The sequence below is a fragment of the Trematomus bernacchii genome, unplaced genomic scaffold (assembly GCF_902827165.1).
Source record: "Trematomus bernacchii unplaced genomic scaffold, fTreBer1.1, whole genome shotgun sequence".
NCBI lineage: Eukaryota > Metazoa > Chordata > Actinopteri > Perciformes > Nototheniidae > Trematomus > Trematomus bernacchii.
This window is the reverse complement of record NW_022987698.1, coordinates 1503592-1523329: the sequence shown is the minus strand read 5'-3', so window position 1 is coordinate 1523329 and position 19738 is coordinate 1503592. Positions and strand designations below refer to the sequence as shown.

Sequence of the window (19738 nt, the reverse complement as noted above, 5' to 3'; positions counted from 1 at the left end):
TAGGGGCTTTAATAAAGAAAGTACTAGATGCTTTCTCATGGGCCTACTCCTTTGCTATGTCGAATTCATTTGATCTTTGCAGACACACAAAAACAGAAGGAGGTTATTATGTTGTGCCTGTGGCGGGAATTTATTTATCAAATGTGGATAGAGAATCAAACCATTCAGCTGTCTTTGTTGTTTTTTTATTTCTTGCAAGAAAGATCAGTCAGTCATACAGAGAGCATACAGTCTACAGAGTGAAAGACGAAGAATAGAGTTTGGGTTGCATATTTAAACACAGAGAGAGGAGAAATGGAGGGGTAGAGCTTGGTGATAACAAAGGAGCATTCTGGAAGTTAGGGAGGTAGGGAGGTAGGGAGGCCATATCAGGAAGTTCTCAGTTCAACTGAGTTGAATGTCATACTGTTGGTGCACAAAGAGTGGAACTAACATCATTGCAACACATTTTCTTAACAATGAATTTCCCCAAGCTTAGCTACGAAGTGTGAGAAGTAGTAAATATAGATAGAAACATTAGCAAATAAGAATCACACTGATATTATTAAAGTAAGTAAGTGAGTATAATATGTTTCTATTACAGTGCCCTGCCCCTTGATTTGAAAAGGTTTTACAGAGCTTAAAATTGACATTAAGACATGAGACTAAGAAAATTGTACATGAGCCAGCTTCACTGAACTGGTTCCACTTGTTAGCGAACATATTCAGGTGTACATGAAGTGGTTTCATGTTTACCGGAAGATAAATTATTATGGGCTCAGAACAGTCTCATAATACACACATGCACACAGAAGGATTCACACTTGTATTTCATGATCCGCAAAAGGATTCACACTTGTATTTCCGGATCCACACTTGTGTTTTTCAATGCGCACACAAATGTGTTCCGTTTCGTATACATGTAAATAAAATCCAAATACAGAAAAAAGTTTTACATATGTATTTTTGATCCTCACATATTTGTTTTCCGTATAAATCCTCTGAACCTGCAAACACAAACCGCTTTCTGTGCATGGATCGCTGTGCATTCATGTGTGGGTTTTTTGAGACTCCCCTGACGGTGACCCGATTCGTACTTGTAATTTTTTCTATCTATAGCCAATCAGATGTCTCCTCAATTCTAAGCCAATCACATGAGCGCGTCCCCACGAGGGTATGATTTATTGCGTTCCATGACACTTCATATACGCATTTTGCGCTGTCCGGAGCAGGGTTTCCGCGGACAGAATTTATTTTACCGGACAAATTTGAAACTTACCGGTCATGTTTCAATAATAATAATAAGAAGAAGAAGAATTGTGTAGCAGAGTTTCCGTTAGCAGGTAATTACCGGACTATGACCGGATATGGCTAATAACACGGGAGTAACGGATCCCCTCTTTTCCTCTCTCCCTCCCTCTGTCCTGCTGACAGCCCGTCAGTTTCTCATGCAGCTCGCTAAAACTTCACTCGCATTTATGTCCATATCGATCAGATCCAGCTCTCCTGATCGGCCTTTATAGAGAGCACCGATCAAACTATTAAGAGTGAATATCGGCCGATAATGACCGGCGGGGCTCCCCCCGTTGACACTTGACAGTTCACTGGCCGTTTCTCAATCGCGAGTAAAGCTGCTTCAGAGCCACTATTTCAAGCATACTACGTCATCGAGTGCCGCTGAAGTACTGTTCCAATCTCCAGCATACTTGGAAATCTACCGAGCCCGGCGTACTCCGTTTGGAGAAATATCGAGGCTGCACATGAGTAGACTCCGCGGTCTTAAAATCCCCACAATGCTTTGCGCACGGACCAATTTCCCCAAATCTGTGGTGGAAGATGTAAGGCGGGGCCTCTCATATGACGCACACCTGCACACTTGCTAGCCTGTTCCACTCTTTGTTTTCCAAATGTCAGGAAGTATTCTTGACTCGCTTCTGAAGCAAGATGCTCGGCAGACATGTGCTACCAAGCAAGCGTACTCGTGATTGAGAAACACCCACAGTCTAGCACTGGCTTTGTAGTGCACTGATCGATTAGGCTAAGCTAACCTGTTAGGGCTTCTCCCTCCACACTCACAACAACTTCATACAGACATAAATAAAGCAGCTGTATTCGCCATACAGGAAACACACATTTAAAACGGTTTTGCCTGCCGTTTTTGTGTACACAAGCATTCATTAATGGTTCGGAAAGTGGCACTGTACCTTAATAATATAAAGGCTTGTATTTGCGTGCATTTCCTGTTCGGAAAGTGTCAATGTACTGAGAGTGGAGGTGTCCTGAGATTAGCGCCTGCAGGCAGCCAGGCTCCATGGACCTGTCAGCTCCGGACAGCGCAAAATTGCGTACATGAAGCGCTACGTCATGAACGCAAGAAATCTACCCTCGTGGGGGCGCGCTCATGTGATTGGCTTAGAATTGAGGAGACATCTGATTGGCTATAGATAGAAAAAATTACAAGTACGAATCGGGTGACCGTCAGGGGAGTCTCAAAAAACCCACACACGAATGCACAGCGATCCATGCACAGAAAGTGGTTTGTGTTTGCAGGTGCAGCGGTTTTAAACGGAAAACAAATATGTGAGGATCAAAAATACATATGTAAAACTTTTTTCTGTATTTTGATTTTATTTACATGTATATGAAACGGAACACATTTGTGTGTGCATTGAAAAACACAAGTGTGGATCCGGAAATACAAGTGTGAATCCTTTTGCGGATCATGAAATACAAGTGTGAATCCTTCTGTGTGCATGTGTGTATTATGAGACTGTTCTGAGCCCATAAATTATTGGTGGCTGTCGGATTTTTGTTTTTACCAGTCAACAAACATATTAACAGCATGGAAAGGAACAAAATACGTAGGTTGTGTGATGTCTTTAAAAATACTGCACCTTAAAAGTAATATTTACATTTAAATGTTTTCTTTTCCTTGTCACTGGCAGACTGTATTTAACAAAGACCATCCTTACCCAGGACTATACTTAAGTACAATTTTGAGGTAGTTGTACTTTACTTTAGTATTTCCATTTAATGCCACTTTATACTTCTTCTCCACGATATTCAAAGGGGAAATAATGTAATGTTCCTCCACTACACTTATTTAACAACTTAAATTACTTTGAACAAAATGCATCTCTACTAGTTACTCTTTAAGTCACAAAAGGGTCAAATTATTTAAATATTTTACAAAACGTAAATCCGAACTTTCTTTGTCGACAACAATAAAGGTCAATTTTCTGCACAATGATTACTTTTTAAATATGTTAAAGTATTTTTACAATAATAAATTGGCACTTTTATTCAAGTAAAGCATCTGAATACTTCTTCCACCACTGTTGAATTGTCTTGAAATGGGCTCATAGGCGTTGGTTTGGTTCTGCTTTGTTCTTGACTGTCCAACAATACCCAACAGATCCAGTAGGTGGTGGTAACATGCCTGCTATGTTCAGATTAGAAGAAGAAACTACTCACGACTGCAAATTCTGTAATGCGACATGTCGAAAAGCAAGCCAGATGAAATGCGGCACTACTGAGCAACAATACTACTTGATGTTGTTTAGTTGTTGTTAAAAGAGAAACTGTCACACCAGGCGTTTACCCAGTAAGTGTAAAGCAGTCACTGTCTTTCTTTGTAATATAACTTCCCAATTTGACGCGTTTTCTACTGAAACACATGTTTAAACTGTTAGAAAAACTAATAATAATTGGGGGTTTTCTCTGTGAAACAAGGAACTTCACATTCTGTTGCAGCGGGTCTGTCTAGTGATCCTGCCTTTTTAAAAAAACGATGCTGGTCACCGTTTTCTGTGCGCCGAGGGATAGCCCAGAAACCACCTTCGGCCTCGATGTTTCCCCAGAGCTGGAGCTCAGAGACTTTATAGCACTTTGTGAACTGGAATCAGGAATCCCAGCTGGGGAAATCCAGGTAAGAGCCAGGCTAGCTGTAGCCAGAGAGCTAACGTAGCTAAGAGCTAGCTAGCTGACTGGCTAGCATGAATCGGACGTTTGCTGTTTTGATGGACGGTGTGTTGCGAAACGTCATTTATCAACAACACACATGACACCGATATGTGCCTCCAAGGGTTATTTGTATGTTTTTCCAGCAGTTGGTAACAAACAGAAGGCTTTAGCTGAGGGTGAAAGTAAAACTAAATAAGCTAGCTGCTGTCAACTGGTAGAAAGATTGAGGCTAACTGTTACACGAAGTTAACAAAACCATCTGCTTTCTTTTCTCTTATCGAGACACATTGTGCTCCAGTAATGTTAGAGTACCAAACACTTTATTATATTATTTTTTTCCAAGCTAAAGGCTGACATTTGTTTATAGTTGGCATGTGTACAATCTGAAAACAATAAGAGTTCATTATAACACAACACATCACGCCAAGACGGGACACATTAAAACACATTTAAATAAAGAAAAGAAGATGGGGAGCTACATTAAAAGGAGCACTGACTGAATCCTGTACCAAGGAGGGTGTCCTTGTTAATATATATATTGATACGATGTTCTAAAGATGTAGCTAGATACCTGAAATGATTAGGTATCAGTTGAATACTTGATTGGTCGTGTCAGTTCACAGAAATGTAATCTTCAACAGTTTTGATAATGAGACCATTCTCAACTGAAAACGTGAAATGTTCTCTGATTTCACTTTCTAAAGTGATGATTTGCTTCCTTTTTTTGAACATGTTGTAACATGTACAGACTCTAAATTGTGGTAGATAACAGGCTTCAAAATTCACTTTCCTTTCTTAATTAAAACAGCTTGGTCTGTTATGAATTTCTTTTAGGGGAATGCTGAAAACAGATGCAATGATAGCTATTCAAATAACGTTGTACATCTGGCTTGTAAAGTAGTTGTTGAAGTCAGACCGACCACTGAAATGTTTAGCCAGTGGAAATATATATTATATACAGTCAAGTGTACTTGCTAAAAAGAGTTTGCAAATGGACCTAATGACTGCATTATTTTTTAACAATTGTACAATTTGAAATAATAAAATATATTTTCTGTGTTGGGTATGCTTAGCTAATTCAGTTGTGTATTTTATAATATAATACAATATCATTACATTCAACCAAAACAATAACCTGTATCTTTTGTGCGATGATATAAATTTGAATTCTGTATTTTTCCGTAAACAGGTCACATATATAGAACAGACCCTAAAAGACCCAACTCGTGCCTTGGGGACATATGGTGTTAAGGATGGAGATGTGGTGGTTCTCAGGCAAGTTGACAGAAGGCCACCACCAAGTCAGCCAGCCTTTCCAGGTAAGACACGTTTGTTGAAATTATAAGAAAGCTTTAAAGAGGTGCAGGAATTACATGTTGGTGTAGGTCTAACCCTGAAGATAGCATGAAGATAGCATCATAACAGCTCCTCAGACAAAGAGCAAACTATTTTTCAGTTAGATTTCAGAATATTATAGTAAATTAACTCAGACGTTTTGTTAAGCAGGACATTTTGATCATTTATGAATTGTGAATGCTATCGCCAGAAGTACATTTATAACGTTTGGCTAAAAACAAACAACATCACGATTGTATGACTTCACGCCACCACCTCAAAGCTAAAGGTGGACTCCTGTTCAGCGTGCTGACATTTAATAGTCTCATGTAGTTACTTATTTGAAACCGCCTCTTTTATGATGCGATGAAGCTTTAGCCATTTACCAATTGGGTATTTACTTAAATATTTGATGTCTAAACAAACATAAAAGTATCTTAGGCATGTGCGAACTATGGACCTTATTTCAGGCAACTAACCAAAAACCCTTTTTTAAAAAAAAGCATTGACCCGGCCAAAAAACATTAAAGTTGGAAAAAAAGGGTTATCATATCTAGGGACACAAAAAGGAAACACCCGTAAACTAACTACAGCAAAGATGTATGCATCAACTATAATCATTAATGTCAGTTTGTGTCCATGTAAAGTGCTTACCTCTCACTCTGTATCTCTTGTGCTCCTAAGGTCTGCCCCATATTGACTTTCGTTCCATCACAATCCCCGGCACCTCATCTTCTTCTGGTCAGCGTGGTGCCATAAGGCCGCAGCAGCAACAGGCTTCACAGCCGCAGCCTCAACAGCAGCCGCAGCGCGCCTCACAATCTTCTACGTCCTCTCCTCAGGGGATGGATGACCCTGCCTTACTCCAGCAGATGCTATTATCCAATCCACACGAGCTTTCACTCCTTAAGGAGCGAAACCCGCCACTTGCCGATGCCCTGCTGAGCGGAGATATTGGTAAACAAAAGAGCAGATTATGACACGTGCCACAATCTCTGTTTATGTTTTTTTTACATTATCAGATCTAAACCAGTTATGTCATTGTATATTCCCATCTCCTCAGAGCGTTTCACCAAAGTGCTGCTGGAGCAACAGCAGGATCGAGCCAAGAGAGAGCAAGAGAGGATCAGACTTCTGACTGCTGATCCTTTTGATATTGATGCCCAAGCAAAGATTGCGGAGGACATCAGGTATGGTGCAGAACATTTAGATTTATAACACACAAAACCCCTTGTCTCCAGCATCGTGCAGCTCAGTTTTACTGCAATATAATGTTATTATTCCTTTTTATTATTGGAATGTACTATTTAGAGATAGCATAAGGCAAAGCAGCTTAGTCATTAACATGAGAAGCATGTTTTCAGTCTTTATAATAATGCAAACCATGTACCTTTGTGTTTTTGCATATTCCAGGCAGCACAATGTTGAAGAAAACATGACCATTGCAATGGAGGAGGCCCCAGAAAGCTTTGGGCAGGTGGTTATGCTCTACATTAACTGCAAAGCCAATGGACACCCTGTGAAAGCTTTTGTTGACTCAGGTAATAAGCATTACATCCTGATCCTATCTGTTGTACTTTAACAGGTTCAACTTGCTATGTCGTGTTTTAGTTTTGGTTTGTGGCCTGACAGATAAAAAAGTATAAAGTTCTCTGATTTGCAAAAACATCAGTATCTGCATTTACTGTGCTCAAATAAAAGACTGATTGAGAATGTGTTTTTTGTGATCAAAGTAATAATTTGATCTGATCATGCTGTCCGCTTGTGAACGGATCACCGAACGATGGACTGGATTTTCACTGCATTGTATCGCCTCTTCATTACATTACATTACATGTCACTTGTTAGACGCTTTTATCGAAAGCGACTTACATACTCAATACTGTGGGCAATCCCCACAGGAGCAATTTGGGGTGAAGTGTCTTGCCCAGGGACACAACGACATGCTGACTGCAGTGGGGTTTGAACCTGTGACCCCCTGATCCGAACACCAACGAGCAACCCACTGCACCACACGCCTCCCATCTTCCTTGCACAGGCCTTTTTTATTCCTTGATTCGATTTTGCCATTGTTTTGTTTTTAGGAGCCCAGATGACCATCATGAGCCAAGCATGTGCTGAGCGCTGTAACATCATGAGGCTGGTGGACCGTCGCTGGGCCGGGATCGCAAAGGGCGTGGGCACCCAGAAGATCATTGGAAGAGTTCATTTGGGTGCGTTTTTTTAAGTGTATTGAAAGAGTAGTTTCCATAAGAAGAAAAAAACGTAAGGTGTGTTATTTCAATTTGTGCAGTCATACAAACTCCTCCTGCTGTTTGAAAATGTGCTGTATGGTTATAAAGCCTAGCTTAGCAGAATTACCGGATGTCTTTGAGTCAACTTCCTATCTACTCTCAGACATAGTTATAGCTTCAAATAAGTACTGACGAGGAGCTTACTGTTAGGCAGTGTGTGGTTATAAAATGGCTTTGTAACAAAATGGTTGACAAATAACACTAATTAACACTAAAACTAGCTAACCTAACCATTTTCTAAACCTTTTCTTTTAACTGTATGCAGAGATATAAAACGGTGTCTAAGATGGTCTGACTGGGTAGTTAGAATAATGTTTCCAAACTGGATCTATTTCTTTGAACTGCATCCATGTTAAAGTCTCTGAATAAAATGTCGGGGTAGTTTATATTGTGTTCTGTTGTTGCACTCATGTAGCTCAGGTCCAGATAGAGGGCATCTTCCTCCCTTGTTCTTTCTCCATCTTGGAGGACCAGCCAATGGACATGCTGCTTGGCCTGGATATGCTGAAGAGACATCAGGTGCGAGCCCCTTTTTTAATTTGTGCTTAGTCTGCAGTATGCTACAGGAATGAATCACACAATTCAGGGATTTCCATTTTATTTTATTTTATATTATGAACTATATCCGTGAGCATATGTTTTCGTGTTTTCTTGTAGTGTTCGATCGACCTGAAGAGGAACTTGCTTCTGATAGGCACCACAAACACTGAGACTAGCTTCCTGTCTGAGGCGGAGCTGCCAGAGTGCGCCCGGCTGGCATACGGACCAGAGAGCCGTGAAGACAACCGTCCAGATGAGACAGGAGACAGAGAACTGGCGGAGGCTCTTCAGAGGTCCATACAGGAAAGCGGTAAGAAACAGCCGCCCATCTCTGCTCTTTGGCCTGTGTTTCATTGGGCTGGTTTCAGCTAAGTTAGAACCATCTCTGCTCTTTGGCCTGTGTTTCATTGGGCTGGTTTCAGCTAAGTTAGAACCATCTCTGCTCTTTGGCCTGTGTTTCATTAGGCTGGTTTCAGCTAAGTTAGAACCATCTCTGCATGCGCCATTTAAAGCTTTTTACTCTCAACCCCATCTATGCAGTCATCTGAATTTCCAGTCACATGATCACTTCATGTCATCACCTCAGCAAATGACATGTGCTATAGAATATAATGGCGTCAGGAAATTGAGAGATGTCTGTCAGCAAAATATAAGCATTTATGAGAAAAACTATAAATGAGTTCCTGGCTAAGATCAAGCTTTTTAGGCTTAAAGGGAAACACTCGTGACTAGGGTTGTTAAGTAACCTTGGGCTGCTATGTGAACGGAACTTCAAGCCGCATTTATATTACGATTAGAAACCATTTGTATATGGTCGTTACTGAGTTGCATATGATGATGAATTTGGCTAATACTCCACTAGTTTTGAGTTGCCCTGTATGGGTATGATGTTGTAGTTTTAACTGTTGACAGAAGCCTTGGAAAAAACACTTAAAGCACCAATGGCTCCAATGCGTAATGGAGCCATTGGTGCTAAACCACAGTAAAGTGTGGGCTAATGCAGTATCGCAGCACTGAGCATCACATTGTGTTGTCTGAAGGAGTGAGAGATCAGCACTTAAAGCTTCCTGCAAAGACAAACTAAAAATGACATCCTGGGCCAAGATACTCATAGATAGTTATCATTATGAAATACATAGTAAATATTCTTATTCAAAACATAATCACAAAAGTGTTTCCCTTTTAATGCCAGTCATGACCAGTAATGGCTGCACATTGCAAATGGATTCACACAAAAAGCAGCGTTAGTAGAGTTACATTGGATTCTCTTCCGTACAGCAGCCATGTTGTGGAATGAGGCATCCATCTAGAGATAAGAGGAATCGATCAGCTGTTGAAGCAATTTGATTCATTTCGTGACTAATGGTTTCTGACCAAATGTCCTACTGATGTAACTGAGTTTTCTGAGGTTCAGTGACGGGTTATGTGATTACTCTGTGTGTTAGAACAAAGGCTCACGTTTTTTTTGGATGACACTTTTCACATCTGTGTGTGAAAAGGCTGATAGGTTGGTGCATGCTCTGTGTGTGACTGCTAACTTTCTCCATCCCTTTGCATGATGTGTGTGGTGTGGCTCTAACCCTGAGCAGGACAGCACTGATGCATTTGGAGACAGCTGGAGAGGGCCCTACCAACCAGGTACTGCAACTTCATAAATCCATTGCGAGGCTAAGCCCATTGCTATGTGTGTCTTTTATTTTTGCTGTTATTTTGCTGCTGGATTGTTTAATTGATGTTGTACATTTGTTTCAATGTCTGTATGTATTTATTCTGGATACATATAACTGTAAAAATTAAGTAGGAAAAAAAAGAAAGTGTCAACCACTTAATATGCAGCGAGTCTTGATAATTACTTTTTCGACATATCATTAATTAACATGGTCTCGATAAAAAAAAAAAGTTGTCATGTCGCCAACATTTAAACCAACATAAATAGGAATAAACAGCAGTCTTTAAGCATTTTTTGAAAAAATAATTTTAATTGAGAGTCTAGTCTTTTTTTGTTTTATTTAATTAGTATATTTAAAAAATGTTCACATTCCAATTCTGAATGAAAATTATTAGAAATTAAATTGTATTGTTCTTTGAAAGGCTTTACTCCCATTAGTATGCTGTTATCAACATATCAGTGGCATTAAATGGTCCTAAAGAATAATAGTTATATTAATCGCAAATTATGGGATAATATGTAGTCCAGCAAAATGAGTTATCATGACACGTCTAGCGGGTATTCAAGAAATGTCAGCAAGGAAATGTTTGTTTTAGTTGTTTCCTTAGTATCCAAAGTAATACCTCCAGGCTGGTTCACTGTTTCATTCCAAGTTGTATCTTCTCTTACAATAGACACTGCAGATGGACAAACTACCTCACCACAGCCCCCCCCACCATTAACATTACCCAGAACCTTAGACCAAAGGTCCTCATCCCCCTCACCTTCTTCTGGCCCGACCCAAACCCTGGGCCGCTCTCAGTCTGCCCCGGTCGCCTTGGAGCAGGCCTCAGTACCAGGGCTGATCCAGGACCAGCCTGTCCCCCAGGATCCTCCTCAGCCGGCGTCCTCAGCAGAGGATGCTGGTCCTTCACCTCATCAGGTCCCCCCTCCCTCTCTGCCTGTCCAAAGCAACCCCAGGGTGACCCCAGTACCCTGTCCCTCAACATACGTCCACCGTTCACCTCCTGCGGACATGACTACAGCATCCCAGGGTCCGGAGGGGGGGGCTGAATCAGATGAGGTGATGAGCAGCCCAGTGCTCCCCCATGCAGAGGAACTTTCCCCAACTCAACCCATGGAGCAGGAGGCGACGGGGGGTGACACCTCTGATGCCCCAGAACCCTGTCCGAGTGCTATTAACCAACCAGTGGACTCGGTGGAGATGGAGTCCCCCCCCGCCTCCCAGGGTGTGGCGTCCCCCGAGAGGGACCAGCCCGAAGGAGAGCACGGCTCCGGGAACATCCCCTCCCTGGCGGCCGCTCTGATGGAGCTCCATGAGCTGCTGGTGTCCAACAACCGCGCTCAGTCCCAGAACCGCAGCACCTCCTGCTCCCCCTCACATCCATTCACCCAGGAAACAGACCACCCCGAGCCACGCCCCCCAACCCCCGAAGACCCCCCCCGGATCCCCTCTACTGCCATCCCAGCCGGTGCAGAACCAAGCAAGGCCAAAGCCCACCATGCTGCTGCTGCTGTGTCTGATGAGGGACCCTCTAAGGGTCTCGCGCCTGTCCTCTCTGAACAGGAGGAGCGTCTGGATGGGGACACATTGGAGACTGCGGTGGGACAAAAACCCCTGCTGCGTCCAGAGAGGAGGGCAGATAAATGTGGGCGAGCTGAAGTGAATAACATCAGCAGTTTTCAGACTGAGCCAGAGGATCCTCCCGACCCCACAGGGGACCTGGAGGTCAGGGAGCCCCCGGAGGGCCAGCAGGGGAGGGGGGTCGCAGACGGACGGGCCTCTGGCACCAACACCCCAGACTCTCTCGGCCTCCAGACTGAGCACACTTTCCTCAGCCCTCTATCCATGGCAGTGGGCTCACCTGAGGAAGTCTCAAGCACCGCAACCCTCTCCTCCCCTCCTCTTGCCCCCCAGCTGACATCTCCGGCCCCTCCTGTCCCTTCTCCACATCCTTTAAGAGAACAATTTCCATCTGAACACATCCAGAGGATCCAGGCAGCAGGGTTTTCTGCCCGGGAGGCCGCAGAGGCGCTGGAACAAGCCCAGGGGGTCGTGGAGCTCGCTCTGCTGGCGCTACTAGCCCGCAGCATCACTGTGCCCACCTAGAGTCATACCCAGTCCTACGAGTCCCCCCCTCCCCTCAGCGTCTCTCTGATTTATACCTTGATACTGACCCAGATGTCTCTTCTTATCAGGGAGCACGTTTAAACAGGGAAATGCTGTCTCTCTGTGTGTCCTACAGAATATCCCAGACAAACAGGACAACTGGGAAAACTTTTCCGGATACTGCTGATATGTGAGGTGTGTTTGCATGCAGATGTTTTGGGTGGCCACCCATTTCATTGGTTTTTAGAGAGTTGGTATGGTAGATTGATTTTCTTCTTCTTCTGTTGTCCAATGTTGACACATTATGAAATGCCCAATGTATGATTGATTCTTTAAACGTTATTATGATTTCCCCTTTGATACCTCATAAAACTGTTGTTTAAGTTGTGAAGCATCATTAAACTGAAATCAAATCTCAAAATAGATTAGCGTTACTCCTCTGTCTGCTGAGCTTTAGATCATTCAGCACAAACACGAATATTTGAAACAATGTTGTGATGAATGATTTTTATGTTGGCAGCTCTTTGGCTCACAAATTAGAACCTAAAGGTGGAAAATGGTCATTGTGGGAACTGCTGCAGTTAAGAAGGTTTGATCAGTGTTGATCAAGTTTACAATTTCTCTAGATAAGTGAAAGTCCCCTTTATCCACGGTTATTATCACGGAAATATCAATTGGGCTATAGTTTGTTGACGTATCATAGATGGCATTTTCCAACTCAGTATGTGTTCAGAAGGTATCTTTTACGGTATTTGTTCTTTCTACAGTTAAAAAACATTTCCATGTGTAGATTACAAACCTGTTCGTTGTAGCTCCTGTTTAGAAATTCCTTTTTATTTTGTGTCAAATCTTCACAGTTTGTGTTCATGCCCTTTTAAAAACACCCATTTTTATTTTGTAATCTGTTAAGATATTGTCATGTCGGTGCATCATATATCAAGGATGGATTTTAATGGCTTTATTTGGGTCATACAAACAATGTTCAGGCAGATTGAATTATCTACTTTTATCTTGTATGGAATTTTAAATTGCAAATAAAATGGAAATAGTATTTGTACACTGTGTGGATTTATTTTGTACTTCTGCATTTTTATAATCAAGTCATACAAAACCGCTAATCGAATCAATGTACTCAACTATGTCAACTTTAATACAACAGGAGACAAATGGGGAATGCAGTTTGTGCACCAAAACTGTGGAAAGACTATCTTGATGGTTTTTTTAGCTCTCAAACAATTATCTGTTTTTCCCCCCAGCTCTGAGAAGCCTTCATTTCCTTTGTACAATGCATTGTGGGAAAATTGTGGTTCTTAGGAATGCATAGGCCTACTGATTTCTTCAAATATACTTTTTTTAATGTTTTTTCCTATTTGGAAAAAAGACTTACTAAAAACCTGCTAAATGAATGACCCAACTTATGAAATATGATAGATATCAGTTAATAATGTTTTCCTTAATTGATCAATGAAAAAAGTTAAGAATCTCCATTTCCCAGAGCGCTGATGTTGAAAAATTGCTAGATTTGTTCAGAAAACTGTCAGAAACTGAAAAAAAGGACAAGCATTCAACCACTTATTCAGATTTGAACTAGTTTGTATTGAACTGGGACACAGCTAGAGGCTTGAAAAGAAACACACACCTGGTTCCAGTTATTGTGATTGCTGCTCAGTTCAGACTGCATCAGCCTGCGCTCACTCAATCTGAGTGTCTCTGGGTCAAATGAAGGATCCCTCAGTAGACAAACACATCCACATTTGCACCTTGGTCAGAGTTTTAAAAATAAAGAGTCTGTGTGAGAGACTGAGGCGCTATGGATCAATGTGACTGCACAAATGAAGACATTGGAGGCCATGACGGGAACAGTGACTCCCTGGAAGAGCTTCAGGATTCAAGGTAAGGACCGCATGGTGCACTTCGAAAACTAAGTTAACTTTATTTGTAGGATTGTGACGATGAAATATCTTTGTCCTTTTAGATCCCTCCCATAGACGTACCTTTAACTTGGGATTTGAAACCTATAGCCCAACCTTTTTCTCAGCAAACTAGCTAGAGGAGGACAATCCAGAATTGTCTGTATTAATAACATTTTAAATGTTTTAACTAACTGTGAACTGCTTATTAAACGCAGGGCAGCAGATACAGCTGAGGAGGAAGAGCTGAGTGTGTCCTTCGAGTCAAAGTACTTCAATTTATGTAAGTGTATCTTTCTCTGCGCTATTGAGTGGTTGAATAGTGTAACCTACAGCCATGTCATGTGACTTTCCTTAATTTCCTTGTTTGCCCTGAAGACCCTCTGTACCAGGACTACCAGGACTACTGTGTGCTGGCGGGGAGAGATGATTTGAACAAACTGAACAAAGTTTTGTTGTGCTCACTGACAATCCCCCAGGAGCTACAGACTCCTATTATCTGCCATGGCCTCAGCGCTGAGGATAAAAGCTTTCAACAACTATCCATTGGTGCGAATATATGCTTGGCTAAGGCTCCCCCAGTCAGGTGTTCGACCCTTTGGCAAGATCTAGAGGAGGTGAAGGCGTCTGGCCTGCTCGGAAGGTTGCCAGACAGAGATATCCGCCTTCAGGAGGTGAGTGGAACATTTTGCATCCAATCCTCCTTAGAAGCAGCTCACAGATGTATTGTTAAAGGCTCAGTAACTTCATTAAAAGCTGGACACTTTAGTTTATTGGAAATGTTCCCAATACGGGATTAAATATACTATTTTCCAGGGAATTATTTTAGCTGTGAAACTATGCACATTTATTAGTGAGGTTTATTAGTTTTGCTGACAATAAGAAACCAAAATATCCTCCTACTTTTGCAGAGAAATTAATTGTCACAGAAATGTATAAATAATGAATTCTTCTCTTTTTCTCCCTCTGAAGTTGATGTTTGAGTTGATCGGCTCTGAAGTGTCTTACCTAAACAGCCTTACTATTGCTGTCAACCTCTTCCATGCTTCGAAGGAACTGCAACAGTCCCTGACTCCAATGGAGCATCACAATTTGTTTTCCAACATTTGTCAAATAATGGCAGCCAGTCAAAAGTGAGAACTCCACATATCACTACATCTTATATTTGTTTGTGTTTGCCTCTGCTTAATTTGAGTTTTTGTCACTTATAGGTTCCTTATGGATCTGGAAGGTCAACTGGAGGAGAGTGTGTTGATTTCTCAGGTGGAAGACATTGTGCTGCAGCACTGCCCTGAGTTTCACAGGGTCTATGTGCCGTATGTGACCAACATGAGGTACCAGGAGACGATGGTCAACCAGCTGCTGTAAGTCTCTGTACATTACATTACTGCTGGCGCTCCACAACATCAATAACTATACATTCAATTTCTTCCATTTCCAAGGCAGCAGAACAGAGATTTTCTGCATTTAATCGAGAACATTGAGAGTCACAAAGACTGTCAAAGACAGTGCCTGAAGTCATTCCTTGTCCTTCCTTTCCAAAGAATTACACGTATTAAACTCCTCCTTCAGGTTAGCGTCTCATGATATTTTAATTGTTTGCATGCATATACATTTAACCAGCACAATGTGTTTCAGACCTCTTCTAAGGTTTGTGTTGGGTTGACTTTCATTTCAGAGCATCCTGAAACAGACCAAACCAGACGCTGACTCTATATCCAATCTCGAAAAAGCAATAGCAGCCATCCACGAGGTGAGAGTTTTACAGGATCTGAGAGCAATCGAAGGCATGTGATTAGCTAATAGACTCTAAAAATGTGAAATGTTATGCATCTTCTCTGACCCACAGATTGTAACAGAGTGTGATAAGGGGGTACAAAAAATGGAACACATTGAGGAGCTGGTTTATCTGGACAGGATGCTGGATTTTGGCAAAATGAAGGTGGCGAGTTTCTTAACACAGGTTACAAAAAACAGGATCAAGTCTTTTATAAAATCTGACTGAATGTCTCTTCCTCGTTGCAGTCTGTCCCTCTGGTTGTAAGCGGGCGTTTTCTGCTGCACCAGGGTCCCATGAGACAAAGGAATGTGGGGATCAGTTGCTTCTCAAATGTATACCTCCACCTCTTTAATGACCTTTTGGTTATCTCCTCAAAGAAGCATTGGTTCCAACACGCGGGGTTCACAGTTGCGGATCATGCTGAATTCCCCAGACATGTGAAAGTGGAGCATGTTCAGACTGAGCTCCTGGGTCTGCCCCCAGACTCCTTCCTGTTGCATCTCTATAACAGTCACACCAGACAACCCACCACCATGAAACTTGCTGCAGAAACAAGGTACAAGTGGACATTTTGTATATGTCTTTAATACTAATAAATATCCTGTAGTTGATGATTAATTTATTATTGGCTTTTTATGATTTTATTGCAGGTCGGATACAGAGGTGTGGATGAAGTTGCTGCAGTGTAAACGTTAGAGGATTCATGAATCTGCAAACACATTTTAAACTTCGATTTGTGGTTTTAAATTGCACATTTCTAATATAAACCTTTGATAATAACAATTATTGTATGACTTTTTAGATTTATCTTCCACTTAACTGCACCTTTTTATAATCTTAATAAGGGCACCATATGGCACAAGGATTTAAACATGCACTTGTTTTTCACAATTTGACACAAGGCAAGTAAAGGGAAACTTTTTGTATTACTTCTTGAGAATGTATTTATTCACTTGTATTAAAATGCTGGACACTTATAATCAATTTGTCTTTCACTTTTATTATAAACAAGTTTAGCCCTATTTTGACAAAAACACTTCAAATGAATAAAGAAGGTAAGAATAGAGTCTGAGGAAAAAATCGCCACTGATCTTCTCACTCTGAAATATTGATAACACATTTAACCCAATACCAAGCAGACATTATTTTGACTCAGTGTAGGTGTTTTAAGTACATGTATAAAGGAAATCTGTAATATCATCGGTAACAAAGCAAAGAAAAACGAGCTGTAATACTTAAAATTGAGAACTGTATGTGCTCAAACAGGCATCCAGTGACATGAAGAACACAAAATAATAAATAAATAACCTGTAGACACGTCTGCAGGTTAATATAACCATAGTCTCAGACAATCTATTATTTCTCAGTTTAAACATTCTCCTTATGTTCCTCCGACCTGAAACGTGAGCGATGGAGATGGAAGGAGGAAGGTGCGAGGAGTAGAGGCAACAGGCATAAAACATAATGAGACGTGATTCAAGTTGTCATATTAAAAAATTGAAACGCTGTATCAGTACATTGTCATGCTGTGCATCCTCGCTCATGGCTCCTCCACTGAGCGTATTCTCCTTGAGATGCATTTTAGGAATGTAATCATCCTTTAACATGGCGTGCTTAGATCAATTCACAGGCAGGAGAACAGACGAGACAACGAGGCACATAATAGAGAAATTAGATAAGCCTATCTGGTCTCACGATATTGATACAACACCCTGCTGACATAAGGGTGAGTACAAATAAAATGTATTGCAGTGATAATAGAATTATATGAAATAATTAAATCAGCCCCAAATAAGTTTCCTTCATCTCATCCCGGGGGATCTAAAGCTCTCGCAGATCAGCTGTCAATACACCGGCACACTGCAGGGACCTCACCTTGAGTGCAGGTCACCTAAACTGCCTACTAAAACATCTAAGTCAGGATTAAAGTACAGTCCCTGTCTCCTGCTGTGAATGGCGTCTGGCTGATACACAGTCCTGATGCCACAGGTGCTCCGCCAGGCAGTTGAGGAGAGAGGCCACATCCCCCAGTCCGTCACTGACCTCCCCCCCCACACGCAGCACTGGTACGCTCCACGTCTCCTTGAAGTTCCTCACGTCTCTCTCTGCCACGTCACAGTGCATGAAAAGGTCAAATCTGAAGAAGACATTAAGGCCAATCTCTGAATAGATATAGCAGTTATAGAGTAAGTATTCAGATTAACTTTCATAACATTCATATTTTTTTTAAGAATGTTAGAGGATACTTGGTGCCAACCACCAATTTCACAACCCGACCCACAGGAGCCCCGGTCCATTTAGCGATTTGGTTTGACAGATCATCAAAGGAGGTCCTGTCAGTGAAGGAGAACAGGAAGAGGACAGCGTCCACCTGCTCCTTACAGGCCTGGAGACAGGAAAGTGTGATTTAACATAATATCTGACAGAAGACATCAGGAATGTATGTTTAGTCTATTATAGAATAATGTGAGCGTAGTGTGCAAACACACTATATCACCAACACACCGGCAGCAGATGGTCGAATCTACGCAAGGCATTCTCCCCACAGTCCCACAGCTGCAGACGGAAGAAAAGCACTCTGCCATTTTCTCTTAGTTTTACCGGCCAGTACACCACCGTTGTCTCAATACCTTGAACAAAACATAAATAAAATAAAATAAAATGTGTGGTCTCACCTGATCAACCCTTTACATGTGTAAATTATTCTTAAAAAAACAACTGACTCTCATTGATCTGGGTCTACCTGTGGTTTCATAGTGCATGTTAGGAATATTCAAGCCTGCAAGACGTGCAGCCAGAGCAGTCTTCCCCACTCCACTCTTGCCGGAGAGGAAGATTTTATAGTGAACGGTGTCCACGGCTACATGTGGGGGCATCACCGGAGACTCCAACAGGCCTGTAAAATCATTTATAAAAGAAACATCTAAATACTTACATTTGTAAGATACTGATATTCCTACTTTTGAATTGTATTATTTATTATACGTACATACATGGATCAATAATTGTGTTATGTTGCAGGTTTATGTCCATTTGTTTACTTTCACTGTTGAATTGGTGTGTCACTTTTTGTATTATTCCACAGGACAGCATGTACGTTTTGTCATCTGGTTTTGAGTGATAAAGTTCATATGCCAAATAAAATAGTACACTTCAGCACTTTTTAGTGTGTCTTGTAACATCTTTGCTTGCCCGGTAATTCAAACATTAATGTGTACTTTGTTGTTGCATTGTATTATTAACACTTCATGGACACCTTATTTTGGTAGCCACAGTGTAGATTTTAAAAAGAGAAGGCAACTGTATCTGCCAGCCACTTTGTTAGATTGTACAGCTCATTTGTTTAGTATGAAATGAAAATTATTGTATCTGGTTATGTCTGTAAAATGTACTGTAGAAATAATTCCTTGTGTTGTATAATCAAACGCTGGTTACACAAATGACATGCTGCTTTAAAAAAACAAACCCGATTTCAACTAAAATGCTAAAGTTTATTTGTCCTACCGAAGTTTTTACGCCTCTTCTTGTGCAGTATTTTGCTGAAATATTCTTTGCTGTCTTTACACCGATGCCAGTCTGCCACAATGATTGATCCGGAGGAAAGAGAAACTTGTGCCATCTTGTTGTTGCTGCTAGAGTTAGCATCACATTGCTATGTTCAGTTTATCATCCAGAAAGGACGAACTGTAGCGGAACAAGACAACTCGTGAAACCGGAGACGCTATCAAAGAAATGCAAACAGTCTTTTCTCACAACGAAGTGCTTTAAAACTTGCAAGTAGAGCCGACAAACAACATGTTTTAATCTTAAAGTGCAGCCAATCGATTAGAACTTCCGTAAACTAAAACATCCCTTGACAACCGCTGACGTCACTTCCGTTCCCCATGTAGTTTAGGATGTCTCCTTCAGGTGCTTCGATAAATCGTGTGTCTTTGGGCTTTATCTGCCACTAACATGTGCACTGTTTTGGGACAAATAAAGAGTCGTGCCTTAAACAAAGCAGGCACTGCTTTTGAGTATGCTTAAGGTTAACCCATAGACTGTATATATAAAGGGTTAACCTCGTAAATTAACCTTATATTTGTAAGGAGCGCTTTGAGAGTCATTGAAAAAGCGCTATAATAAATATAAGGATTATTATTATTATTATTATTATTA

At 41.3% G+C, this 19738-nt stretch overlaps 3 protein-coding genes across 5 annotated transcripts; 2 read left to right on the top strand and 1 right to left on the bottom strand.

Moving 5' to 3' along the window:
- Window positions 1-3389: 3389 nt before the first annotated feature.
- Window positions 3390-12949, top strand: ddi2 (DNA-damage inducible protein 2). Of its 2 annotated transcripts, XM_034138954.1 has the most exons (11): window positions 3390-3583; window positions 3712-3907; window positions 5132-5261; window positions 5962-6234; window positions 6341-6467; window positions 6691-6818; window positions 7362-7490; window positions 7987-8090; window positions 8229-8421; window positions 9701-9749; window positions 10455-10690. In XM_034138954.1, exons 2-10 carry the CDS (start codon window positions 3770-3772, stop codon window positions 9709-9711), a joined length of 1233 nt encoding a protein of 410 aa, XP_033994845.1. In that variant the 5' UTR covers window positions 3390-3583; window positions 3712-3769; the 3' UTR covers window positions 9712-9749; window positions 10455-10690. The 2 variants fall into 2 exon arrangements, with proteins under 2 accessions (XP_033994845.1, XP_033994844.1); XM_034138953.1 differs by lacking the exons at window positions 3390-3583; window positions 3712-3907; window positions 5132-5261; ... (1 more) ...; window positions 6341-6467; window positions 6691-6818 and having other exon boundaries at window positions 7366-7490; window positions 10455-12949.
- A 629-nt stretch (window positions 12950-13578) lies between these two features.
- Window positions 13579-16556, top strand: si:ch73-15b2.5 (rho guanine nucleotide exchange factor 19). 2 transcript variants are annotated; one of them, XM_034138565.1, is made up of 10 exons: window positions 13579-13783; window positions 14019-14083; window positions 14179-14474; window positions 14773-14933; window positions 15012-15164; window positions 15243-15372; window positions 15479-15553; window positions 15650-15742; window positions 15826-16136; window positions 16231-16556. In XM_034138565.1, exons 1-10 carry the CDS (start codon window positions 13701-13703, stop codon window positions 16274-16276), a joined length of 1413 nt encoding a protein of 470 aa, XP_033994456.1. In that variant the 5' UTR covers window positions 13579-13700; the 3' UTR covers window positions 16277-16556. The 2 variants fall into 2 exon arrangements, with proteins under 2 accessions (XP_033994456.1, XP_033994457.1); XM_034138566.1 differs by having other exon boundaries at window positions 13665-13783; window positions 14024-14083.
- Window positions 16557-16666: 110 nt separating this feature from the next.
- cplane2 (ciliogenesis and planar polarity effector 2) lies at window positions 16667-19422 on the bottom strand. The gene is made up of 5 exons (XM_034138567.1): window positions 19085-19422; window positions 18324-18476; window positions 18086-18210; window positions 17827-17966; window positions 16667-17717 (listed from the first exon to the last, which is right to left on the bottom strand). The coding sequence occupies exons 1-5, from the start codon at window positions 19197-19199 to the stop codon at window positions 17504-17506; spliced, it is 747 nt and encodes a 248-aa protein (XP_033994458.1). The 5' UTR covers window positions 19200-19422; the 3' UTR covers window positions 16667-17503.
- Between the last annotated feature and the right edge of the window lie 316 nt (window positions 19423-19738).